This window comes from Carex rostrata, chromosome 4, assembly GCF_964058835.1.
Source record: "Carex rostrata chromosome 4, lpCarRost1.2, whole genome shotgun sequence".
NCBI lineage: Eukaryota > Viridiplantae > Streptophyta > Magnoliopsida > Poales > Cyperaceae > Carex > Carex rostrata.
The window spans coordinates 10,062,139-10,090,002 of NC_135921.1; the positions used below are offsets into that span (position 1 = coordinate 10,062,139).

At 37.6% G+C, this 27,864-nt stretch overlaps 1 protein-coding gene and 1 pseudogene across 3 annotated transcripts; one reads left to right on the forward strand and one right to left on the reverse strand.

The window, feature by feature from the left end:
* Positions 1-264: 264 nt before the first annotated feature.
* Positions 265-3,181, forward strand: LOC144552670 (G-type lectin S-receptor-like serine/threonine-protein kinase At5g35370). Of its 2 annotated transcripts, XM_078300659.1 has the most exons (2): positions 265-1,451; positions 1,977-3,181. In XM_078300659.1, the coding sequence occupies exons 1-2, from the start codon at positions 473-475 to the stop codon at positions 3,098-3,100; spliced, it is 2,103 nt and encodes a 700-aa protein (XP_078156785.1). In that variant the 5' UTR covers positions 265-472; the 3' UTR covers positions 3,101-3,181. The 2 variants fall into 2 exon arrangements, with proteins under 2 accessions (XP_078156785.1, XP_078156784.1); XM_078300658.1 differs by having other exon boundaries at positions 265-3,181.
* A 20,597-nt stretch (positions 3,182-23,778) lies between these two features.
* LOC144553522 (G-type lectin S-receptor-like serine/threonine-protein kinase At5g35370 pseudogene) lies at positions 23,779-26,748 on the reverse strand (annotated as a pseudogene). The gene has a single exon (XR_013511386.1). The product of XR_013511386.1 is annotated as a G-type lectin S-receptor-like serine/threonine-protein kinase At5g35370 pseudogene (transcript).
* Positions 26,749-27,864: the final 1,116 nt, after the last annotated feature.

Consider the following 27,864-nt stretch of genomic DNA (forward strand, 5'->3'; position numbering starts at 1 on the left):
TTCGGATTGTTTTGAATTTTAAAATTGCAAAATATAAGTATAAAATAAAATACTCACTTTATTTCGCGAAACGGCGTAGCCCAACTCTCTCTCTATATATTCTCTATATATAGTTGCCATCTCCAATTAATTAAAAGAAAACGGAGAACAAAATCAATTCTTAACCAATGGAATCATACAGCTTTTTTCTGTAGTTTTCGACTGTACATGCACTGGGCAACTTGCCAGACCGAACTTCATCAGCTCAATAAATTAATGAAACTAAATGACTTCTAATTAATTACTCAATTTTAAATAACAATAGAAACAAAATTATAGCGGGAACCAATAATTGTAGGCACCAAGTCAACTCTCTCTAATCCAACCAACCAAACTACGGCATCCATTCCTCTCTCTCTGTGCGGCTGTGCCCTTTCACGCTATCAAACAATCCAATCTTCTGTCTCCTTGATGAGTTCACATACAAGCACTAATGTCTATCATCTTCATCGTTCTTCCACTCTTCTTCCATTTTCATGGTACCTATGCCGAGGCCCCTGTCTATATCGAATACATGTACCCGACAATTAGCGTATCGAGCCTCCTCTACATCAAATCCTATGGCACTTTTCTTCAATCTCGTAACGGCAATTTTGAAGGCCAGGTATACAAGCCAGGCACACAACAGACACGACTTTATTTATCGGTATTGCATGTACCGACCGGAACAGTGGTTTGGACCGCCAATCGCAATGAGCCAATGCCCGATCGAGAGAGCCGGGTAAACCTTACACCCGAAGGGTTAATGGTCGGTTACTCAAATGGTGACGTGCTATGGTCTACCCCTTCCTTCAAATCTAATGTTTCTGCGTTACGACTTCTTGACACGGGCAATTTAGTGTTGCTCGATATGACCAACAACACGCTCTGGCAGTCATTTGATCACCCAACAGATACGCTCATCTCGGGCCAACTCCTCCCTGCAGGGTTATATCTTTCTTCCTCTGTTGCCTCTGACTCAGATCTCAGTCAGGGCGATTACAGGCTCGATGTCACTTCAAATGATGCCTTACTAAACTGGATGGGTTCCAGCTATTGGCAGTTTTCAAATGAAACAAGCACTGTCAAGAACAGAGATGCATCGGTTGCGGTTGCGCTTATGGCCAGCAACGACTCTGGCATTTACCTCCTTGCACCAAATGGAGATGTTGTCTTTCAAATCCCATTGCCAGTGGCACCATTTCGTATAATACAATTGGGCTCGGATGGCCAACTTAAGATAAAGAGTTATCCTGCAGCGAACTCTTCGAACTCTCTTGCAAATGTGTTTGTGGCACCAAGAGATAGTTGTGACTTGCCATTGTCCTGTGGGCCCCTCGGCCTATGCTCGCTCTCGGGTAACTCCTCCAGCTGCAGCTGCCCACCTCAGTTTGGATCCTCAGTTCAATCCAGTGGATGCACACCAAACGAAGGTATGCTTACGGCCTCCAATACTTCATGTGCTAGCTCACATATATCTTATATGTTTGCCGGAAGTGGGATTACATATTTTGCAAACAAATATAGGAACCCAGTAGCCTCTGGAATGAACATGCCCAATTGCCAGAATCTTTGTTCAAGCAATTGCTCATGCTCGGGATATTTCTTTGACATTTCATCCCAATCATGTTTTCTTTCGTTACAACAATTTGGATCCCTTACCAACTCAAGCACAAGGGAATCGGCAAATTTCTTGGCATACATCAAGATACATAGATCAAAACAATCACTTAACTCGTCATCTAAAAACAATGTGGCAATTTTGACTCCATCCATCATTGCCTTTCTGCTGGTACTAGTTGTTGGAGTGTCTTCTATTATGTGTTATCGAAACAAGCAAAAGAAAAAAATAAAAATGACCAGAACGTTTAATGCAAATGGCAACTCGAGAGCAATATCTGATTCGGATTACCTATTCTCAGAAAACGGTGATGATACTGATGAGATATTGATACCAGGTTTACCGACAAGGTTCACTTGTGAGCAAGTCGAAGAGATAACCAGCAATTTCCAGACAAAGATAGGTTCTGGTGGATTTGGTTCAGTGTATAAAGGAGAATTAACTGACAAGAGTGAAGTTGCGGTGAAGAAGATAGAAGGAGTCGGTGTGCAAGGGAGGAAAGAATTTTGCACAGAGATCGCCGTAATTGGGAATATTCACCACGTGAACCTGGTTCGATTGCGTGGCTACTGTGCCGAGAGCTCGCACCGGCTATTGATTTATGAATACATGAACCGCGGGTCAATTGACCAGTCTCTGTTCAGGCTGACCGATAAGTTACTAAACTGGTCTGAAAGAATGAACGTAGCAATCGGTGTGGCCCGTGGGATTGCATATCTGCACTCCTGTTGCCAACCTAAAATCCTGCATTGTGACATTAAGCCTGAGAACATTTTGTTAAATGATGACGGCCATGTCAAGATAGCAGATTTTGGTCTTGCCAAACTGATTACACCAGAGCAGTCTGTTTTGTTCACGACAATGCGCGGTACTCGCGGGTACTTAGCACCTGAGTGGATCATGAATGCCGCAATTTCTGATCGTAGTGATGTGTACAGTTTTGGAATGGTGTTACTTGAGCTGGTACGAGGAAGAAAGAACCGATACGAGCCTGTGAGTGTTGATGCTCAGCCAAAGTGGTCCACAACAACTGGTGGATCATCTGTTACAGGATGTGAGTATTTTCCCTCGGTTGCGTTGGAAATGCATGTGAAAAAATGCTACGAAGAATTGGCCGACCCAAGGTTGGAAGGAAATATTGTTGTCCGTGAAGTCGAAAGGGTGGTTAAAACTGCGCTATGTTGTTTACATGAAGAGCCAGCGCTCCGGCCAAACATGACTTCAGTTGTTGCAATGCTCGAGGGGACAATGGATGTGTGGGAGCCTCGAATTGAGTCACTAGGATTTTTGAGGAAGTATGGTGGATGCCGTCATGGCAGTTCTAGTGGTGGTGGCACAATAGACATTGAAGATGAGTTGACGAAGATGAGCAAGATCATTGGTGGATCGAATGTAACCTCGAACGCAAATAGCGGGTGTCCATCTATCACGTCAACGCACGAGCTGTCGGGGCCGAGATAGTGTTACCTGAAGTTGAAAGAGTTGTTTGTTCCACTTTGTTAATTATTTAATTTCTTTTCGCTGTTGATAGCAGATTTTTATATAATATTATACAATACAGTGATACACACTAATTTTGTAGAATTTTTTTACTATATTTTTAGATAGGTAGGAAATCACTTGATTTGAATTGTACAAAATTTTCAGATCAAGTGATTTTCTGCCTATCTAAACAAATCTAAAAAATGTAAAAATTAGTTTGCAAGTACATATTCATATGGGAACGGTTCGGATCGACCGTTAGGATTTTGAAAACTCAAATATTGAGCCATTGTACGGAGGCCCTCTCTGCTATGTGTAGCACCGTAGTCAACTCCTATATATATATATGATGATTTTTGTTCATATTTCTTGGACCATTGTAGCTCTTGTTAATTAGCTAATATAAAACATGTGATTTTACAGCTAGTAGTAAAATTAAAAAAATAAGAACTTCTCGAAAAAAGAAAAAAAAACTGAGCACCAAAATATGTGCCTCAGCTGCACAAACACACTTCATTCTTTTAAGAGTTGCATCCTTGGCATTTGGTGCCTTAAAACACAGAAACCTATCCATCAAACGTTAAACATTTTTGCCTAAAGAATATTTTGTACAGTAAAGCATCTCAAACAAATTAATGGATCAAACATTCTCTGCTACTATGTTATTACATAGACAAACAACTAAAGACTATTCAGCTTCCAAGAATGGTACCAATTGTACCAACCCTGAGCTTGATTCTGTGTCTAATAAACAGCTGAGAGGAGGCAAGGTTTGTATAGGAATCTCATCAAAGTTCTCTGGAAACCAATTATTCAAAAGCATTTGAGTGTCAGCCTTGCACAAATCAGTCCAATAATTCACAAAGAAGATATCAGTATACTTATATTTCTAGCGGATTTCAGAACGGTGCCAGTAAACCAGTGTTCATTCCTCATATTCCAAGTGCCCCAACAAACAGCACTAACTACCACAAGAAAGGCAGTCTGCTGCCGTAGAGGCAATGTACCAGCAAAAGAGACTATATCCTGAAATGTGTACCAGGTACAGAATATCTCCTGACAAACCCCCATCCAAAATAAAAGTTTGCATGCACGAGGACATAACAAAAATATGTGATCACCTGTTTTCTCCACATTTTGGTCACACAGTAATCACTGATTAGGCCCTAGCCATCCTTTACATTGCAATATTGCTCTAGTTAAGATTTTATTTTTGTGAAGTAGCCACAAAAATAGTTGTATTTTAGGAGGACCTGGTGTTTTCCACCACAACAATGCATTTACTATTTTGACCCACCCCCTCCCCCCTTAAAAGTTAAGAATTATAGGTTGATTTAGTAGTAGAAAATCTAAAATCTTGCTCAGAGGTTAGTTGCTATTTTTGCATGCAAGGAATAATAGCAGATTGTTCTTTACTTCTTTGATTAATTGATTGATTGATTGGAGAATATATAAACAGGAGTCCTTTTTTTTTTTACTTAAAGGCCTAGGCCTGTTTACTGAAACATAAGGTGATACATAAGTGTTCTAGCACATCCAGCTGAACTGAATGGCGCATAGCAAAAGTTAACACAACCATGCTACATGTGCTCACAGGCACCAAAATAATAGTGTTTGTTAATCACTGAACTAATTTAAACGCCACCTAAAGGCAGGTAAGGTCTATGTTTGCTAATACAAAAAGTTAAAGGGCACGCCAGTCAAGTAGCTGAACATCCTCTGGCCTAGCAATTTGCAGCGGTATTGCGTCCAAATATCCAGACAGCCACTCCCGTACCTGTTCCTGCATCTCAGTACTCAGACGAAACCTGTCCAATAAACAATTAATGAGATAATATTGAAAACAACAGTTCTTGAAGAATGACATATGGACTGATTAAATCACAAATCATTTCTTTTTCCAAATTGACCAAGATGGTGGCACTGATGACTAAAAGGAATGCTGTCTTTCTAGGTCTGCTCATTTGATTGGCAAAGTCTAACACATCCTGGCAAGCGCCTAACCAAAACCAAATGTGTTTGGCAAAATAACATTAAAAAAATAATTGATTAGCATCTTCAGCATTTGTACCAAATTGACAAGAGAGATCCCCAATCCATCCCCTGTTTTGCAAACAGGAGTCTTGTTGTCGATCATAATAGTTTAAATGAGTATGAAGCAAATATCTATACTGCAAAAATTCTTTTTGAATGGATAGATTTTATGTCTTATACTGTGTCACTGTGTTATGATCGACCAATTAGAAAATATCTCTTAAGTTTGTTCACTAATACAAAAAAAAGATAATAATAAAACATACGCAAAAAAAAGAAGATGATATGGTATATACTGACTACTGATGGGTCAAATGAAGATTGATTTTTATACGTAATCTCATAGTGCAACAGAAAATAGCAGGTCAGTCAAAACCTTAAATAGATTCACCAACACACCTTGGATACAAATTACAATGTCAATAGTCATCGACACATCAGTGATTAAAAAGGAAAATGTAAAACAATAGATCCAACCTAAAAATGGATTTGCCTCACTCTAACTAATAAGAAGAAGAAGAAGAAGAAGATTTGCTACTCTGTTAATGAAGCATTTGTTTAATTAAAGCAACAAATGAGATAGATATGTGTCACTGTAAATATATCTAATTCAGTTACCACATTATAGTAAATTTCTAACCTGCACCTGACATGATAATCCGGTAATGACACGGTACAGCATGTCTTCCGAATAAGTCGTATTTGGCCCGTACACGGCTCATTACGTCTTCCAAATACGTCATACTTGATCCGGACACGACACATCACATTTTTAATTCCCTACTGTTAGCAGGGAACAGCTTTTAGAGGAGAAATTTCGCTTTAAAAAGAAGCTAACCCAAAAGACTTGACCAACTTCAGTTCAGTTCAGATTTTGGGAACTGTTGTTGGGCCAAACAATTGTGAAATTTATTCTAACACTTGTTATAGGCCCATGAGCCGTTCAACTTAAATGATTTATGGGCCTGTTCTTTCGCTCCCGGTATCTGAATACGAAAACCAGATTCCCATGTTATTTGCCGAAGTCGGCAGCTTCCTTTTCTCTATGACTACGCTAAAACACCGAGCCCAATAGAACTCGACTCGACAAGTACTTTAGATGTCAATAGATATGGGCTTTATTGGGCCAATATAGAAAAGGGAATTCTAGGGTTTAGAATATTTATTTTATAAATTTTTAGTGTACTGCATTTTTTTTCTGGAGATTATAAGGGTTTTGAATATTTATTCCTTTTGCTGAGTTTTAGAATCTTGAACTTTAATTTCCTCATGTTGCTTATACTACCCTTTATATGGAGTGCATATCCTCCTGGGTATGCACTTGGTAGAATTAGCTCGAGCCAAACCAAAATAATGTTGGTGCCTATATAGATTATATGGGGCTGCTTCAAGATTCGTGTCAGATTAAAAAAGGGCGATGCAGATCTCATTCTACACGGTAGGGTACTGCACTGAATCTGAACTCAATGATCAATAGATCATCAGAAGTATGATGGTGTTAATTATATTCCATCTTTTTCTTATATGATAAGTAGGATTTAAACTCAAATTATCACACTTATAAAATAGAAGTCTAACAAATAGACTTAAATATTTAATACTTTATGAGAAAACTAGACTATATAACAAGTTATTAAAAAATAAATTTTATTAAATTTTAATATATATAATTAAAAATTTGACATTATAGAAATAACTAATCACCCCTTACTATGTTTAGATCCGCCGATAAATTAAGTTGCATTTTAATAACCTCTAAAATTTTGTTCCAGGTTCTTTTACAATATTTCATATTGATTCTACTATTTGACAAAAAGAAGCTTCTTGTTCTGGTTAATCCATTTGCTTGAAATCAAAACAAAATTGAAATGGTATATATCAGCGGAGTCGGCATCCTCTTAGACTAACATAATATTTGAATTTAGGTCAGGAACCTCCGATCAGAATCCGAATCCTGAGGTGAGATATATGAACCGGGCTCCTTCAATATTTGTGCCAAAGCTGATATGAATTTGTATCAGCGTAGTGCTAGGGGTGCAAACGGATCGGATAGTGCTCAATCCATATCCGTATCCGTATTTTTTTTTTCGGATACGGATACAGATCGGATATTAATCGGATACGGATATAGATCGGATATTTTCGAATACGAATACGGATATAATTCAGATTTCTAATTCAAAATATATATCTAATTAACTTGTTACACCATTACAAAATATAAATCTAATTAATTAAAATTGACCAATATAACCATAACTTTAAATAAAATATACCATTACAAAAGATATTTTCTTTAAATATATATAATTCTAACAAAGTGCATTTTCGACCTTTCACTGCAGATGAAATTGGTTTTGACATTTTCTTTTTGTTTAGTTTTTCTTGATTCAATTTGACCAGTATTGCACAGGATGTGCTAACTAAAATGGTGTTGTGACGGTTGTGGATTTTTTGAAATGTGCGCGACAACTGAGGCGATCAAGGCGAATCTGGGGCGATTTGCTACAGGAGTAAGAAGATCTAAAATCGGAGAGGAATATTCACCAAACTCCACCGAAATTAATGGCGGATGGCAACAGGTGGTATCGAAAAGGCGCAAGAAGCAGGAGATGCAAAGATTCTCCCAGAGGAAACCCAGATCTTTCTCCCAAAAGGTACAGAACAAACTCAATCTGGCGTTTAAGGAAAATAGATGTTTCCGATGCTTGGCAGTTGGCCATCAAAGGGCGCAGTGCAGAGAGCCGCTCCGCTGCTTTAACTGCCATAAATTCGGCCACATCTCTGCAAGGTGCAAGCCCTATATAAAACCCACTCACCAGCAAGAGAAGAAGAAAGAAATCCAGACAGAACCCCACAAATCAACACACACATACGCACAAACTGTGAAAGGCAAACCAAAAATGGAGGAGTTCATTGAAGAGTTCGTGAACGAACGGCCTGAGGAAGTCGACGTGTTCTTTCCACCGTGCACCGAACTCAGACCCCAAAACTCCTATTTGGGTAGCGCGGCCTACATTACCTTTTTGAGAGGAGGATCGAGCCGTGATCTTCCATGGGCAATCAAACGCACAATGGTGAATCTGCACGGCGGATCCCCTGATCTTTATCAGGTTCACAAGCTAGATGGGGAAGCCTACCTCCTCATCTGCGCTAATCAGACCACCAGGAATGCAATAGTGCAACAGGGACCATATGAAATCTCTTTAGCAGGGGTCAGAATTACCATGGCACGCTGGACCACTGCCACAAGTATGACATTCTGGCCTAATGAATATCAGGCGTGGGTCAAGATCATAGGTCTACCATTAAACCTGTGGAATGATGAAGAGCTCCACAGGGTGATGGCAAGGGTAGGAACTATAAATTATACCATGCCCTACGGGTTACCAGCTGGTCAGTTCGAACATATCACCTTGTACATGAACACGGGGAATCCAAGGAAAATTCCAAAACATTTGAGGGTGCGATGTGGGGATTCCACCAAAAAAGTTAGGGTCTTGCTACTGGGGTGGAGAATTGAGCAGGAGGGCTATTTTCCACCACCAGTGCCGCCTAACCGAACACAACCACCACGGGTGAGGTACGCACCGTACCAGAGGCATAGGCGGGTAGCACATCCACCGCCCCCGGCACCACATTCCTCATCAGAAAGCAGTGGGGCATCCAATGACCACCCATGGGCAGCAGAAAACAGCCAAACCTGGGCAAAACCTACACAGACTTGGGTTCCCAAACTGGATGTACCGATACCAGAACTACGTTGGGTGTTGGTACCAGAGGAAACAGTACCAATGGAAAAGATAACACCAAATCCAACAAACAATGAGGCACCGAGCAGCATGGCGGGGGTCCGAATTTTGAGAAGGGGCCAGCCATCAACCACACCAACAGCAGCAGGTAGGATGATGCAACATATCTCAGGTATTAAATGGCAATTGGAGGGAACTTTGCTATTGAGTGGAGACAAGGTAAAGTACAGAATTTTAAATGTTCCCAGCTGGAATCTCTCTGCATTTGCTGTATGCAACGAGAAAGCAGGGTATTTTTATACAGGAATAACACACTCTCAGCTCGGGCCACAAGGAGAAAGGCGCGAGGGCAAGCAGATAGCGCAGATCCTAGGGCCTCAAAAGGAGGGGGAGGAAACTGACACAACACACCATGCCCGAGTAGGAGAATGGGAGGCGAAATACCCTCCTGGATTCGAAAGATGGGCTGCGGCACAGGATGAAAGTAACCTCGGGCTCCCAAAGCCGGTAAAGATTAATGGGCCGCCACTGGGGAACCACTACACTGAAGACGAAATTACAATAACAGATGTAACCAACGGGCCCCCACCAGGCTTTGAAGATTTTACAGCACCAGAACCAGAACAGGCAAGGAGGAGCCCGCGTTTGAGTGCAAAAAACAAGGGAGTGTATGTCACGGCAATGGACAAGGCAGCAAAACTTAAGGACTCTCTCAACTTCAGTGCTCAGAAGGTCAACAAGGAGAGAAAGAAACACTTCACAAAACCCAAAGACAGCTACCTGCAATCAATGAAGCCGCTGACTTCTACTCAAGCAGAGATGGTGGTGGTGACGGCTGGAATTACGGTAGATGCGGCCATGGAAGGCAAGATGGAACAACTGGTATCCACTGTGCCAGTTGCTCAAGAAATTGATAATGTCTAAAAAAATCAAGAGTCAGGGGGAAGAAGAGAGGTTACTTTTTGGTATCATGTATGAGTATATTTTGTATTGGGCAGATAGGGCCCTTCCACTTATATTATTTACTTTTTGTTTAGTCAAAAGTAGTGATTGCAAGGATATGCAAGTCAGGTACTGTAGGGGATTTAGGTTAGGGTACTTTGTGCCACTTGAAGTGGTTCCTGTGAGAAGAGCAGGCACTGTGTTTTGGATCTATGTAAGGAAGTCAAGTGATATGCTATGTTATTATTATTATGGGTTCTCTTGTGCGTTGGCTATGTGTTCTCTTGTGCTATGTTCATGTTATCACACACAGTACTCATCCTCATGCAACACATTCAGAAGCCCAAACATTTTAAATGAATAATAAAATCAAACACAGATTTATTACTTGGAATGTTAGGGGGTTAAATGCAAGAGACAAGAGATTGGCAATAAGGCAAACGGTTCTATTAGAAAAACCACACATATTGTGCTTGCAAGAAACAAAACTGGATCAAATGACAGTAGGCATGGCAAGAGAAATTTGTGGAAGGCATCTTGATCAATTCCAAACACTCGATTCAGTAGGCACAAGGGGGGGCATAATGATTGCTTGGCCCGCGAGAAAATTCACATTGATGGATGTCATAAGAACAAACTACACGCTGTCAGTGGTTCTCAAAAATAACATGGATTCATTCACATTCCTGTTCAGTGGCATATATGGCCCTTCTACAAGAACTGACAGAAGAGCATTCTTTGAAGAATTAACACAAATCAAACCGGTCAATGGCCAACCATGGATATTGAGCGGGGATTTTAATATCACGGCTAGCAATGAAGAAAGAAGCAATCCGCAATCGGATTGGAGAGGCACGCTTAGTTTTGCAAGACTGATCAGTGACCTAGGGTTACTCAACATCTCCTTGGAAGGAAGGTGCTTCACATGGGCTAATGAAAGAGAATCACCGTCAATGGCAAGATTAGATCGTTTCTTAATCTCCACTGACTGGAACTCAAAATTCCCAAACTCAAGGCAGCAAGCATTGGCTAATACCTCATCAAACCATTGCCCCATCTTATACACGGCACAGACACAATTCTCAAAGACAAATTTATTCCGATTTGAAAACTGCTGGCTTCGTTTTCAAGAGCTGGACACAATAGTGCAGAGGCAATGGGAGGAATCAGGGGAAGCAAACACGCCAATGCAACTACATGAGAAATTCAAATCACTCCAGAAAGTGATAAAGCAATGGGCAGCCATGAAGGTGGGATCGATCAAAGTGCAAATCCAAGTGTGCAGAGACTACCTTGGATGGTTGGAGAAAGTCAAAGAAATAAGAGCAGCAACGGCACTGGAAAAGTTCATAGCTTGTCTGATTAAAAAAAGATACACAGAATTGTCAACACTGGAAGAAGATATATGGAAGCAAAGAGCAAAGGTCAAATGGGAAATGCAAGGTCACAAGAACACACGCTACTTCCACGCCCTTGCCTCTAGCTCAAAAAGAATCAACACAATCATGCAGATTGATTGGAACGGTCGCACGTATTCGGATCAAAAAGCAAAGGCACAAGCATTCTTCCATTTTTACAAAGATTTAATGGGAGCTGCATCAGCACCTACACCTCCCATCTGCTGGCACAACCTATACGGCAACCAAAATCACAATCTCTTAGACCTAAGGGAACCGATTACATTATCAGAAGTACAAAAAGTCATACAGGAATGGCCAAGAAACAAGAGTCCGGGTCCGGACGGGTTCACGGGTGAATTATACATCAAGTATCAAGACTTGATAAGTAGAGACATACATGCAGTTCTCAACCATGTAACAACAACAGACACAACCTTACACCCATTGAACACATCATTCATTATCCTCCTGTCAAAGAAGGAATCAGCCACCCATCCACAAGACTACAGACCTATTAGTCTTATTCACGGAATACAAAGAATCATATCGAAAATATTGGCAAATAGACTGCAGCAACATATAGCTCACCTCATCAAGGATACTCAGACAGGATTCATAAAAGGCAGGCAGATAGCGGAAGGATTCATATATGCGCAACACATACTACACCATTCCCACCAAAACAAACTACCCTTGGCAATATTCAAAGCAGATGTGCACAAGGCATTCGATACAGTGAGTTGGGATTATCTGATAGAGGTCCTGCGCAATTTGAACTTCCCCCAAATCTAGTTAACTTGGATCAGAAACTCAGTTCTAACAGGGACCTCACAGATATTGATAAATGGGTTAGCGGGTAAAAAAATCATCTTAAGGCGTGGTGTCAGGCAAGGCGACCCGCTATCGCCATTTCTATTCATAATCGCGATGGATTTCATAAATAGATGGTTCTCTAAACTCCTAGCAAATGGCGCTATCAGACTACCTTTCCTCAACATGAGGTCGTGTCTATTATATGCAGACGATGCTTTGTTTTTCATCAAACCAGAAATGAGGCAGGTTCAGATTATTAAAATTGCTCTCATAGCATTCCAAAACATATCAGGATTAGCGGTAAATCTACACAAGTCAGAATTACTCACAACAACAATCACCTCGCAAGAAAGTGAGGAATTGGCAGCAACCATGGGATGCAAAGTGGGAGAATTCCCTTTCACTTATCTTGGCCTTCCTCTTTCAAACAAAGCACTACCAAAGACAGCATACCTGCCACTGATTCACAAGTTTAGCAAGCGGTTGGAAGGATGGACAGCCACTCATTTATCAATAGCATGAAGACTCGTTCTACTCAAAGCAGTTCTCTCAGCACTTCCAACTTATTACATGACATGTCTTAAAATCCCAGCATGGGTCATACAAGACATTAACAAAATAAGAAGGAACTTTTTATGGCATGGCACTAGACAAGAGGGTAAGATTAGTCTGATAAACTGGGAAAAAGTTTGCACACCCAGGCAACTTGGAGGCATGGGGGTAACAGATTTAAAAATATTCAATACTGCCATGTTGGCCAAATGGTATTGGCAATGGGTCAATCCAGAAATGAGAATGTGGAAAACAATCTTCTGTGAGACAAACCTGATTCTATACCCTACTCCAAAAACACACTTCTTCTCAGTAACACTAAAAGACACCTACAGTTTTATGGATATGTCCCTGTTGCGTATGTTTGGCAAAGGGAATACTATACTCTTCTGGTGGCATGACTGGGGTACAGGAATTTGTTGTTCGTACAATAATCTTTTACGGCTATTTGACTAATTTGCAAAAATATACAATTATTGAATTTTACGATTTCTTCTATTTTGAGAATATGTAGGTCCAATAAGAGTAAGAACTGCAGTATAATATGCTTGGACTGAAGAAATCACGAAGAATTTTATCAAGAATACAAATTGTAAAATCAGAAACTTGGTAAAGTATGTGTGAGGTTGATTAAAATGGGATAAAACGTTGGTAACGTTTTCAAAACGTTATAACGTTTTATATTGGTCAGAAACAACAAACTGATCAAAAGAAGAAACAAATTACAACGTTATAACGTTATACAAACGTTGTAACGTTGAATAGCTACAGAGCTACTAAAGCACAGCTGTACAGTACCAACATGAAACGTTGTAACGTTTTATAGATGTCAGAATTTTAAGTACAGCTGTACCAAAGATTGAAATTTCAAATTTAAACGTTGTAACGTTTTCTAAACGTTGGTAACGTTTTGTGAGACTTCAAAAGTCCGAAAGCTTCACAAAAACGTTACACAAACGTTTTGAAAACGTTATAACATTTTGTTGAGCTGTCAGAAAACTAAAACCATAAAATCTCATTTGAATTAAACGTTGTAACGTTTCATAAAACGTTGGTAACGTTTTATGTCAAATAGCTCATTTTTGAGCTGACACTATAAATAGATGAGTGAGATTTCTTTCTCACTGACCTCAGCTGACCCTAATCATTTTAAAAGCGATTTTCTGAGAGCTTAGCCTACTCCATTGTTGTGAGAGCTTAAAACTTCAAAATCCCTCAAGCAACCTCAAACCTACTTCACTAATCTCTAATTAGATTATGTTAGAGTGATCTATTGAGTGTTTCTCTTGTTCTCGAGTAGCTTGTGTGACTTCCCTTGTTTGTAAGGGCTCGCCGGCGCTCATCTCTCGTTGGCCGTGACTTCCCGTTTTGTAAGGGCTCACGGTTCACAATTGTAATCCTTTCATATTGGGTAATAGAAAGGCGCCCCTAGAAAGAGGTTGCGACACCCCGGAGACGTAGGCCTTTGTATTTCCGAACTCCGTTAACATCCCGCGTGTCAAATTTCTCTAAACTCATCTATTTACTTTCAATCGCATTTATTTTCAATTTTTGAGCTAATTAGCGGTGCCCCTAAGTGTAACAGAATTCTTCGCCACCAACTGCCAATCCTCTTCACATATGCCATAGAACAGGAGATAACTGTTGCAGCAACACTATAGGTAGCAAACCTCGCAAACCTGTTCAGACCAAATTTATCGGAAGATGCAACAGAACAGCTGCTACAGCTACAACAACTCATAAATCAAAGAGGGGCACAACTCACAGATGAACCAGACAGCGCAATATGGAAATGGGAAGCACACGGCCAATTTACTGTTCGATCCTTCTATCAATCCATCAAGCACGTACCAACAATCAAAACACACAATAATAGAATTTGGAAGATAGAGGCACCACCAAGGATGCAGGTTTTCGCATGGCTAATGACACAAAACAGAATACTGACGATTGACAACCTTATGAGGAGAGGATGGACGATGGTAAATCGATGCATAATGTGCAAAGCGGGTTGTGAAACAGTACGGCATCTATTTGAAGAATGCAGCACAGTGAAGACAGTTTACACACTAATAACGGAGACCATGGGAGTCACAATGCCCAGCAGCCATCAAAGGAAGGCACTGACAAGGCGGAAACTGAGCAAGGATGAGAAATCAATCCTTTTGATAGCACAGTTCGTAATATGGAGAGAAAGGTGTGCTCGAATTTGTAGAGACTCAAACAATGACAACGCAAAGTTACTTCAACAAATTCAGGAGCAATGGAGCCTTACCAGTAAAGCGAGACAGAGAAACGCGTTAACATAGGAGTTACAGGAGCATAATAAGTTCAAGTGCAGTATTGTTAGGAGCGTCATACACAATATCAAGAAAGAAGGGACTAAAATGCTTATTTGGCTAAGCAGAAATGCTGACAAGAGAAGGCTACCGCTTGAGGGTACCAGCGACATACACAATATTAAGAAAAGAAGGGACTACAATGCTTAATTGGCTAAGTAGGAATACTGACAAGAGGGCTATTGTGTGTCGCTGGTACCAGACAGGAAAAATTTCATCTTTTTGATTTCCCTAAAACTTGGTTTTATTATGCTTTACTACTGCTTTTGTATTTTCAGCTTTTATTTTTCTGTAGCTCAATTGTTTTGAGCTCAATTGCTATTTTATTTGGTGATTACCACCCTTGTGTAATGGATCCTTATTCTTAATATAAATGTGGGCAAGACCCTCATTTTTACTCAAAAAAAAATGGTGTTGTGACACATGTAGAATTCTATCGGTTTTCTCTTCGAGTAAAGGAGGAGGTCAGGCCCCATTTTTCATTTTAAACTCCAGCCAAATCTGGCATGAAACGGATATCCAGGAATCCAAAACATATGGATTCGGATAATTATCTGTATCCGATTTCAAAACTCAAATCGTATCCGTATCTGAATCCACATAGAAAATATATGTATCCGTATCCATATCCAAATCCACAACTATCCGTATCTGAATATCTGAATCCACAAAAATCCGGATCCGGATTCGGATAGGTAATATCCGACCCGTTTGCACCCCAACGTAGTGCACTTTGCTCCACCCAACTGAAAATATTTGATTAATATTTATTTTTTATTATGGCAATTTCTAACAAAAGAAAAAGGAAAAAACTTACAACCAATAAACTTAAACTAAGGCTTCTGATATTAATGTGCTTTAATTCATGAGAAAATGTTTCTGTCCACTGGATTTTGTCCACTATCTGTCCACAACTTTATCCAATCTCATTCTAACTGTCGGTCCCCACCTTCTTCTAACGACTTCGTCTTGCTATTTAAACACCCGATCCCTCAAATTAGAATTCTCAAAATTAATCGCCTCATCTTCTCTTCTCTTTGAATCAGATCGGTCTCTTCTCTTTGAATCCAATCGGAGATTGAATCCAATCGGAGATTGATCTCGAGAGAAATAGCATCGAGCTTCTGATCGCTGCCATTTTGTAGGCTTGTCAGAGAGATCACACGAGATTTCAAGACGCAAATTATCTTTCGCTTTGATTGAGTTTTTTTCTATTTCTTTCCCGATTTCTCATCTCTACTCTTCACTCGCCTTTTTGCTCGTCTCACGTCCGTTCCACTCTGCGTTGCTTCTCCTAGTGCATAGTATGACTGACGAAACTTCCTTATGCCTTGAACCTTACATAGAACCAACCCCCCGTAGACTACCAGATATATTTCTTTCCCGAGCCAGTGGAAGGCCCAGGCCAATGTAGTGTAGCGAGCACAAAAAGAGGAAGGAGAATTCTTTATCACAAAAAGCCAGGTAACCGCGGACTTATTTCTTATGCCTATTCCAAGAGAGGAACTACTGCCCCATCCATCAGAGCTAGTTAGGTATGTATTCAAAAAAGAGTGATTTCGAATCCTTTTGAACAAAAATGAATAAAAATACTCAAGGTTACACTTAATCTTATAATTTTCTGTAGATTTATAATATTTTGAAAAAAAAAATTTCTGAAATGTTACGATTTTGTGATTTTCCAATTTAGATTTGCGATTTTGATATTTTAAAAATGTGAAGTACATTTTTTGTAGGATTTGTTATTTAAATTACAGCATTGAATGATTAATTTTACAGTATTGGTGCATATTGAAAGTTTCTGGATGTTTGAAAATTTGAATGACATTTTTTATAAGATCTGTTATTTAAGTTACAGCATTGAATGATGAATTTTACAGTATTGGTGCAAGTGAAATGACACTTTTTCTTTATGTTTAAAAATTGTTATTATATTATTTTACATAAGTTACAGTTTTGAATTAGGAATTTTACAGGATTGGCGCAAGTCAGTTTTACATGATATATATTGTTATTTTTTAAATGTTATATATATCATTTAATGTTATAAATGGGTTTGGTTTACGGTATAGGTGACAAATTTTACAGTATATAAGTAATGTTTTGATATGCACTTTGTATTATTTGTTATGATATGTGTATGTTACATTTTATATTAAGTAATTTACAGTATATAAGATATACAAATACAGTGTTATGAATACATTTTGATGTACATCATTATATTTTTTTTTGTGTCTAACATTTTTTAGTATTGATTTTTACAATTTTGCCCCAATGGCTTTTGATTTGAATGAAGATTTAACAAGTGAAAATTCAAACGTGAATAGTGTTGCAGAAATTAGGATTGTAGAAATCGATTTACATGTCGAACCCAATATTGTGGGAGATGTAGGAATTGAAGAATCAATAGAGTCAAATATTGTGGTGAACAGATTTTGTGTGTGGTGAACATATTTTTTGTGTGGTGAACAGATTTTTGTTGAACAGATGATGGATGTATGTATAGATTTTGAAATTTTACAGTATACATGGTATTATTTTATGGTTTATATTTTGAAATTTTACAGTATACATGATTCTTTGCAGGTTGTAGTTTAAGATGAAATGTAGCATTTTTATATTTTATCTTACAATATACATGGTATTATTTTATGGTTTAGATTTAGAAATTTTACAGTATACAAGATTCAATTGAAAATTTACAGTATTATTTGAAAATTTACAGTATTATTTGAAAATTTACAATAGTATTTGAAAATTTTACAGTATACAAGATTCAATTGAAAATCTTACTGTATACAAGATTCAATTTTACAGTATACAAGATTCAACCCAGTGCATACGCTAATAACTAACTCTAATTGCCAATAACCGCTAATAACTAACTCTAACTGCCAATAATTTTCTATAACTGCAATTTCCGAAAGTACATTTCTTTTCTCGTTGCAATCTTTTTCTAACTATCATGGAACCACTTCAAATAGTTGTTGAATGTTTTGTGATTAACTGATATATTTTATGTGATATATTGTATAATTATACAACATGTAGAAGTAATTTTACAGTATTCGCGCAAGTCAAAACTGTGAACAAATGATGAACAAAAGACTGTGGACAATTAGACGCTTCCTTAATTCATTATAAAACTCATGTAAAAATATATAGAGATCATCGAAGTACAACTGAACGCTAGTACGCTACCGCGACTTGGTCCTTGGTACTAAATTGAACTTCATTAAATAAATAGTTATATAACACAGTGAGGTCATTGCTCCGGTAAGCATAATTGCATTCTGGTTCTTTGATAATTCCCATTGTGTAGTCTCGCCTGCAAGTTGCTACTTAAATTTAAATTTAAAGAGGATTGAGTTAATTGTCTATTTCATTTTAATTCTCATAATTTAGAATTAGTTTTTAGTTTAATAACAAAGATGACATTTTCTGTGTCCGATATCTCACCAGAAAATCTTACTTTAGATAAATTATCAAGTAAAAAACGATGTTTAAATTTCCTTTTTAAAAAAAAAAATTAGTTGTCAAGGTACCATTAATAATATATTGATAAGAAAAATATTTACAACGGTGATATTACAGTTATGTTAACTCATACAAAATTTTAATTCTACCTCCTAGTTAGCCCCAATTGTCGCTAGCTAGAGTCGTAAAAATGGTATGGCCGAACCGGCTTCGTTACGGAAGAGCATGACATGCATGTTGCTTTCGTATTGTGATCCACATGTCACGTGTCGTGACTATTTCCGTACCATGATCATATTTTGAAAATTTGAAACTGCACAGCACGTCACGTGAAAGATCTAGTCACAGCACACGAGTCATGTGTAATTATGACTGTTAGATCTTAATTAAATAGTGAATTTTGAATAAACTAACCTAAATTATGATCAAATGTCACGCGAGTCACATTTGATCACAGTATATTTAGGTACAACGTGACTCACACGGTGTGACCATTCACATACCATGACCATCCCTTGATATTTTGATCACGACATAGCATAACACGTGAAAAATTAACTTGGTTACGGTATATCACGACATGAAACCAAAGTCACGATGTATTAGTCACGGCACAGTAAATGAACCCATGTCTCAGTGTCCGTTAATGTACATATAGCGCAACCCAACTGTGATAAGTTGCATCCTCTCAATACCAACAGGTAGTGTGTCATTAGCCTATCTTGCAATAGTAACTATAAAAAAAAATATGTCATCAATCTGTCTTGCAGTTTAAAATTCTTCTTGATTGCAGAAAAAAAAAAAAGTATTTATGTTCTTAATTCACAATTTTTTGTAATGTTAAAATTCATGATTATTTGATAATATTTTCCAATAAAGGACGACATTTCAAATTAATTCTTAAATGAGAACAACATGTATCATTTGCCCAATATATGTAAACATTGGACTTCTAGTTTCTATTTTCTCTTGTAATATGTCATTCCAGTCGTTTTCTTATATATTATCAGTATAGGTGCAAACGGATCAGACACGGATCAGATAGTTTTGCCGCGTCATGCAAAGCACACTTGTCGTGTTACATTAGATTAACAACTACGCCGAGAGTAAACAAATTAAGCCCCAAGAAATTAAATAATGTGGGTCTCAAAATGACTCTTCGCACTATATTCTGCTCGATACATGCCACAGAGGATCTTGTTACAAGTCAACTAGTTTTGGTTGCTGAATCATTGTATAATCCGCCTCACTTTAATTACACGACTTCCCATCCAAGTGTCAATACTTTAATTGGAGGCCCCTTCATTTTGTCAAAGCCCCCAAAATTTCATATCCTCTGTTTCAGATAGCTAATGGAGGCATCCCGTACCCCCATTCCAATAGAATTGAAATCTTTATTTCATAAATTTTGTGTGTATGCTCGAGTGCTAGGTAGGGAAGTAAAAATGTCGATGTGATCGGATATATTACGGCACGGTATGGTTTCGTTACGGTGCATTAGAGTACGTGTACTTATTATATACTGTGATGATTCTCGTGACTTGATCATTTTTTAGAAAATTAGTATGACATGACACGTTGTCACGTGAGTTATGTGTGATAAGAACTGCTAGATATTGATTGAATGATAAATCTTAATAAATTAACTTAAATAATGAAAAATTAGCTAAATGTGATCAAATGTGACAAACATGATCAAACACAATATGACTAATATGGCGTGATCATTCTTCAGAATTTAGTCATTGTAAGTAAAAAATTTAACTTGATGACTGCATGACATTATCCAAGTCGCAACATGATTAGTCAGAATACAGCACGATACGTATTTCTAATGCTGAACACATGGAATTTGGATCCAACGAGGTGACGTAAGATATAGAGCTAGTGAGATTGGATCATCGGAACCGTCCGTTTAAATATAGCATGAATTTAAAAGGACCTTGTAAATTTTAAAAATGTTTGTACAAATTTGAACTGCCTGCAACTCATTCTATTCCTACAAGACCACAGGAGATACGCACTCGAACTTATATAATCAAATTAAGTTGAAATTTTCTCAATTAATTTAAATATTATAGGTGCGTTCATTTCATTGTTTTTGCATATATTTTGTTGTTAGCTGGTTTTCCCGTGCAACTTAAATTCAGAAATTCAAAATAATAAATAAACCCTTTGTTCAAAAATAAAAATAAAGAACATCCAAAATTTCAAACCACTTGGCATTCCTACAATTAATAAAGTTTAACATTGACGTTCTTACAAATTAGACCGATTCTTTTTTCTATAGCATTAATAAAATTATTAAATTCATGATATCGAAATTTCAATATTTAGATAATTAGCACGGTCGCTGCATATCGCATTCTCCTAATAAATACAGATCTGCCAAAAAAAATCCGTACATTTAGCAAAGTGTGCACCAATTTTTTTATTAATACATTTAAAAAAATATCAAACCTGCTTTGCATTGAAATTATTTTTAAAACTGCCATGACCGCTCAAATATGGGGCAGTCAGCTTTTTTACTAAACCACCCCGCGTTTGAGCGGTTAGTTTTTTTTTTTTTTTTTGTTTACAACAAACTACTCAACATTGGGGCGGTCAGCTACAGTAACCTTTTTTTTTTTTTAGAGTTCTTAATATTTTCATATGTTTATCAAGATACAAATTAGTTTATACTAGCAAATAGCAAATATATATATCCTAATTTTAAAATAATTGTGATTTTTTTTTACAGATGTTTACAAACTAGTTTATATATGTTTAGAAGACAAAACTGCAAATACTTTTACATTCTCAAGATTTTTTTTTAATAAAGTATATATTGTAGCTTCTAAATTTTCAAATGATGCTTGGATTAGTAACAGAGCTGGGATTTGCATTCATTGATCTTCATTTATTCTTTATGTTTTCTACTTCCCATAGCAAGTTCTGTTGCACTATATTACACTCAACAACTGATCTTTGCACATATCTTTGTGTGCATTGTATTTTTCAGCATAATGCACGATCTAACACACATTGCTCATTGAGAATAGTATTGAAAGCGGCAAAGAAAAAGAAAAGGAAGACTAACCATATCGTTTCTCTACATAAACTTTGACATATTTTGTTAATTGCATGGAAGTTTATCATGATAAAATTAAATTGTTTGAAAGTTTTATCACAAAGGAATAGCACAAAGTAGTTATCCCTCTTCCAAACATATATTATTGAATACTCATATTAGATAGGAGTGTCAATGAAACCCTTTTAACTGTTTACCGACTTGTATCGTATTCAATAATACGAGTATAAGGTTTTTTTTTCGTTATTTTAACTGTTTAACTGTTTTACTTATTGGATATGAATATGTATATGGATAAAGATTTTTTTCATTAGATAAATGAGAAAGAGCTATTTATAGTAACAGGTAATTATTAAAAATTAAAATTATATATATGTATATTCAATTAGGGTCTGTCTAAATTGCTGCTGGTAGCATTTCAGCAGAGGTGCTGCCGGGGCTATATTTAGCCGTGTGATGTCCAAACAACAAATCCAAACCATTAGATGTTTAATCTATATTATAATATACTTGGAGACCAAATTTTACATTTTTTGGAATTTTTTTACTATATATTAAGCTGGTTTGAAAACCGCTGATTTCAGTAAATTTCTGCAGCATTGAAATCAGCGGTTTTCAAACCAGCTTAATATATAGTAAAAAAATTCCAAAAAATGTAAAATTTGGTCTCCAAGTAGATTATAATATAGATTAAACATCTAACGGTTTGGATTTGTTGTTTGGACATCACAAAATAAAAAAAACAGCGGCAGCACTGTCGGCAGAAATGCTGCCGGCAGCAAATTAGCCACAGCCATTCAATTACGAATCATATATAATATTGAACGCATAATGAACAAAGCATGATAAATGTTTGATTGGTCCAATCATAATTTCTTTATTACGTAATTGCATATCTCTAGTTTTTTTCAATTACTTTTATTTGCATGTCTTGTTAAAAATTGTATATTAAAAAAAAAGAATTTTGTGATTTGAATGTTCTTGATTAACTAATTTAATTGGAATTGATTGAACATTTGTATTTCGATTTTTATATTATTATGCGATATATTTCAAACGAATGAGTTTTGATGGTCTATTTGTAAAAAAAATAATAAATATAATTATTATATTGGTATTATTCGTTATTCGCTCGTTATTATTTTGTTAACCGATAATTTTAACTGATAAGGTCAATTATTAATGGATAATGATAAGGTATGGCTAAGGTCAATTCTTAATGAGTATATGCAAATGAAAATGCTCCATCTGAACTGTATCGTATTCATTGACACCTTTAATATTCCAAAAAAATTTAAATATACCACAATCCCAAAAAAAAATAAACCAAACCACCACATTTTCTGAAAATTTTTAATTTTGACACGGCCTCATCCCCAAAATGGGGCCACTTTTCTGCAGGCCGCATCTAGGGGATGCGGTCACCTTTCTTTCTTTTTTTTCCTTCTCATGCAGTTCAATCTGAACCGAAAAAAAAAGGGTGGTCGTACCTGCGGGATGCGGCCGTATCAAAATTTGAATTTTTCAGAAATTGCGGTTGTTTGGTTTATCTTTTTTGGGAGTATGGTATATTTAAAATTTTCAATTTAATATTAGAGTAGAACTAGGTTATCCTTAAGCTCGCCACGCTTCTTGGTGCTTAATTCAAAAACATATTAAATTAATTTCAAATGATGAATCCATACTGTTGAAATCGATCTACTTCACGAGTAATGTGATTACATGTAAAATTTATAAAATTTTAAATTAATTTAGTATAAAGTCATACCGTCAGAAAAATGATGAAAATTAAACGTATTACAATTATCTTATAGATCCTTCTTTTTATTGTTTAACTTTAGACTAAATTCATTCAAAAATTTATTAATTTGATATGTAAATGCATAGCTAGTACAGTATATTGATTTCAACTATTTAAATTTGTCATTTGAGTCAATTTAATAAAAAAAGCAAACAACTCTAAAATTTATGTAAAAAAATAATGAAAAATGAACGTATTAAAATTCTCTTATAGATCTTTATTTTTTATTTTTACTGTTTAACTTTATATTAAATTAATTCAAAATTTTATTAATTTGATATGTAAACGCGTATCGCTAGCACAATATATCGATTTCAACTGTTTAAATTGGTTATTTGAGTCAATTTAATAAAAAGCAAACAGCTCTAAAATTATCAACTTATAAGTTCGGTCGAATTCAGATTCAAATTTTGAGTTACCTCTAGCGACAGAGCAAGACTACCTACTTTGAAATTAAATCTATGGAGATTTTTTTCCTTCATTTCCAGTTTTCCATTTAAAAGAAAATTTAACAAAGCTATGGACCTCTTTTTCATCCAAATCTCTCCTAGCTGCACAAACTCAAATAAACAAGTTCCTCCCTCCAAAAAAATAAAAAGAATTTTTTTTAATAAACCTATGCACCTCTGATTAATCCAAAACTCCTAGCTGCACAAAATCAAATACAAGTTCCTCCTTCCCAAAAAAGAAAAAGAAAAAAGAAAAAAGAAAAATGAAAAATGAAAAAGAAAAGAAGAATCACAAAGCAAGACAATTGGGTGCTTCCTTTCTAATTCCAATTTCCAGCACCGGCTACCTTGGCCCTGATAGCTGATTTGACGACATATACGATGGCCACCCGCTATTTGTCGCAGTGGTATCGTGCGACCTTCCGAATCGGTTTGTCATGTCATCTATCTCCATTGCATTACCGACGAATCCCCGCCCGTAAACTCTCAAAAATCCAAGGGCCTCAGCCCTCGGCTCCCAAGCTTCCATTGTACCTTCGAGCATTGCGGCAACTGATGTCATGCTTGGCCGCAACCCTGGATCTTCATGCAAGCAACACAGTGCTGTTTTGACCATCCTTTCTAACTCATGCACCTCTACTCTCCCTTCGAGTCTCGGGTCTGCCAAATCTACATACCTCTTTTGCTCATACATCTCCAATGCGATCAGCGGGAAGTATTCGCTCTTGGTACTCACTGATTCAGTGGATGTACTTGAGATATTTGAGTTACTGTCAGTCACACGCTCACTCCTGTTCTTTCTTCCGCGTAATATCTCCAGCAAAACCATTCCGAAGCTATACACGTCGGTACGATCTGAGATGGGGGTGTTGCTTAGCCACTCAGGAGCCAAATACCCACGGGTCCCTCGCATCGTAGTAAACAAACCAGATTGCTCTGCTGTTAGTAACTTGGCTAGCCCAAAATCTGCAATTTTAACCAGAGTTGTCTTGCCCTCGTCATCTAGCAAAATGTTCTCCGGCTTAACGTCACAGTGAATGATTTTTGGCTGGCAACCTGAGTGCAAGTATGCAAGTCCCCGGGCAGCCCCAAGTGCGACGTGCATCCTGTCAGCCCATTCTAGTAGCGGTCCTGTAGGTCGAAATAAGGATCGATCTAACGAACCACAGTTCATATACTCATAGACCAAAAGCCGGTGCGAGCCCTGCGCGCAGTACCCCCGGAGCCGAACCAAATTCACGTGATGAATGTTGCCTATCACTGCAATTTCTGTACAAAACTCTTTCCTACCTTGCACACCCACACCTTCTATCTTCTTAACCGCCACTAGGCTCCTGTCAGCTAATTCACCCTTGTACACAGATCCAAACCCACCCGACCCGATCTTGGTTCGAAAATTGCTCGTTACTTCCTCTAGCTCCTCAAAACTGAACCGGGTCGGGAGACCCGGTAGTAGTATCTCACTTATATCATCATCATTTTCTGAGAAGAGGAAATCACTGTCAGTGACGGGCCTGGATGGGGGGCCATGGATCATGTTTTTTGAAAGAGATGACTTAGGTTTCCGTATTTTCTTTTGGTTCCTTCGCCACCATACGAACCCAATTGCACATACTATTAACATTGCCAAGAATGCAGCAATTGATGGTAACAATATTGGCAAGATTTTGGGCGACAAAGAATTGGGTTGATTCATTCCTCCATCGGAGCTTACAATCTTGACATATCCTAAATTAAGCCCAGATTCAGATGAGTTTGTGCTGATCAAGGAACCAATTGGTTGTTGAAGGAGGAAACAAGATCGGGATGATGTATCATAGAAGTACCCACTGCAACTGCAATTGCTAGTGCACAGGGTTTCACAATTGGATCTGTTTTTTCCTACGGTGGCAGCGCTCCGGAATTTGTTGCCAAAGTAGGTGATGCCACTTCCTAGATACAAATAGGAAGTATCAGGATCATTTGTCGCGCTGCAATAATTATTGGCAGCAATAACGTTGCCATTGACCGGTGAACATCCACTTGAATGTGTAGAGGCGGCGAAGTTTGGAGGGCAAAAACAGCTAGAGGAGTTGCCTTTTCCGGAGCAAAGGCCGAGGGATCCACATGATAGTGGCAAGTCGCAAGTGCTGCTAGGAGCCACAAATGCATTGCTTTGTGCAACTGATGAATTTGCCGTTTCAAAACTTGCTATGCGGAGACGGCCGTCTGAGCCAAGTTTCAGGATGCGAAGTGAAGCTGCCGGGAGGGTGATCTGATAAACAACACCTCCACTAGATGTGGCTAGAGACACGCCAGAATTATTGATGGTTAAATATGCAACAGTTGCATCTGTATCCTTGACAGAATTCATATCATTTGACAGGCGCCAGTAAGGTATCCCTAGCCACTCTAAGATGGCATCTGTTGGGACAACTTCAAGCCGATAATCAGATTCTGTGTAGTCGGTATCAGAGGTCGAAGAAGCGAGATAAGCTCCGACTGGAAGGAGTTGACCAGAGACAAGAGCATCCGATGGGTGGTCGAAAGATTGCCAAAGAGAACCATTCATTGCATCTAGAATCACCAGATTTCCATTCTCAAGCAGACGTAGTGCCTTAACGGGGCCCTTCAATGGTGGCGTGGACCAAAGCTTTGAACTGTCATTCGGGTAGTTTGCATAGAGACCCTCAGTTGTTAGCTCGATGTTGCTCGTCCTGTCCATCGGGATGTTGCGGTTAGCGGTCCACACGACCATCTGAGTCGGTGAGTGTAGAACGGATAAGTAGTAACTGGTTTGTTGTGTGCCTGGTTTGTAAAGGGCAGCTTGGAAGGTGCCATTACGTGAGGTGAGAAAGACTCCATTCGTGCCGAAGTAGAAGAGGTTAGAGGCACTGAAGTTTGGATAAATGTACTCGATTTGTGCTTCAATATCAGCAGCAATGCCATGGAAATAGAAGAAGAAAAAGAGGAGATAGAGAAATGTGGAAGGCATTGATATGAATGTGAGCCCATGAAGGAGACAGAGAAAGAGATGAGGAGACGAGGGTTGGAGTAATTGGACAAAGTGGAAGGTTGCAACGTTGGTCATGTGGTACCGTTGACCTTATAATTATTATTTGTGGATCAACTTTCATATTCAAATTTAAAGTTTTTTTTATTATTATTCATCGGTCGAGATGAGAAATCAATATTTAAAGGTGCGAAAGGAAAACGTCTCATTACATACCAAAAAAAAAAAAAAAAAAAAACGTCTCATTGGCAAAGGGATTTTGACTGTTCACTAAACATTGGTTTCTGGTACAGAACCATATATAAGTTGTTAGAATTTGTTATTGTTATCTTTCAAGTATTTATTTTCTGATAATTTAACAATTAACACACAGTAATATCTAATTAAGGAATTCTATTAAAATAAAAATATGCGGCTTATTGATATTTCATAGAGACGAGTAGATGACTCCTTTCATAGAGACGCCCTCTCTAATAAATGTTATGCAAGCTGCACCGGAAAGGACATTAATAATTGTGCATTAGAGAATAGAGAAGCTCTTTTTTTTCTAATGCCCTGATCAGTGTTGTAAATAACGATATACGGTTGTCGGAGGGAGAGGGTACTGTCAAGTAATCAATCGAAAATATTTATGAATAATTGACTATAATTTGAAATCGGCTAATTAGTCGGAAAAATCTGTGACAGTTTTGTCACCACTAACGACTAATTGATTGATTAATTAGTCTAAACAGACTAATAGAGGAACACATAGATTGTATTGGAGATATTAGTGGATGTAAATTATTGGAGTTGATTAACAATGTAGTGGTGATAGGTATGAGATATTTAGTGTAGTTGTTTAGGATTAATTACAGTTAAGCGTATAAATAGGCGTTATGTCATTGTACTCAAATGCACAATATATCAATATAAATTCTCTCTTTTATAAAATCCTTTATGATATCAGAGTCCTAGATAGCACTGAAATTAGGCTAACGTCTATTTCAGAAATTATGCCCTTCTTTCCATCTTATTCGAGCTTATAAACAAAATCCAAAAATAAGCTTCTTTATTCTAGCCTAAATCATCTCTATTCCTTCTTATTTTCTCTATCCCACCCTATTATTCCTATTCTCC

Excerpts from the sequence above, each read along its gene's own strand:
- LOC144552670 (XM_078300658.1), top strand. The coding sequence starts at position 473 with ATGTCTATCATCTTCATCGTTCTTCCACTCTTCTTCCATTTTCATGGT.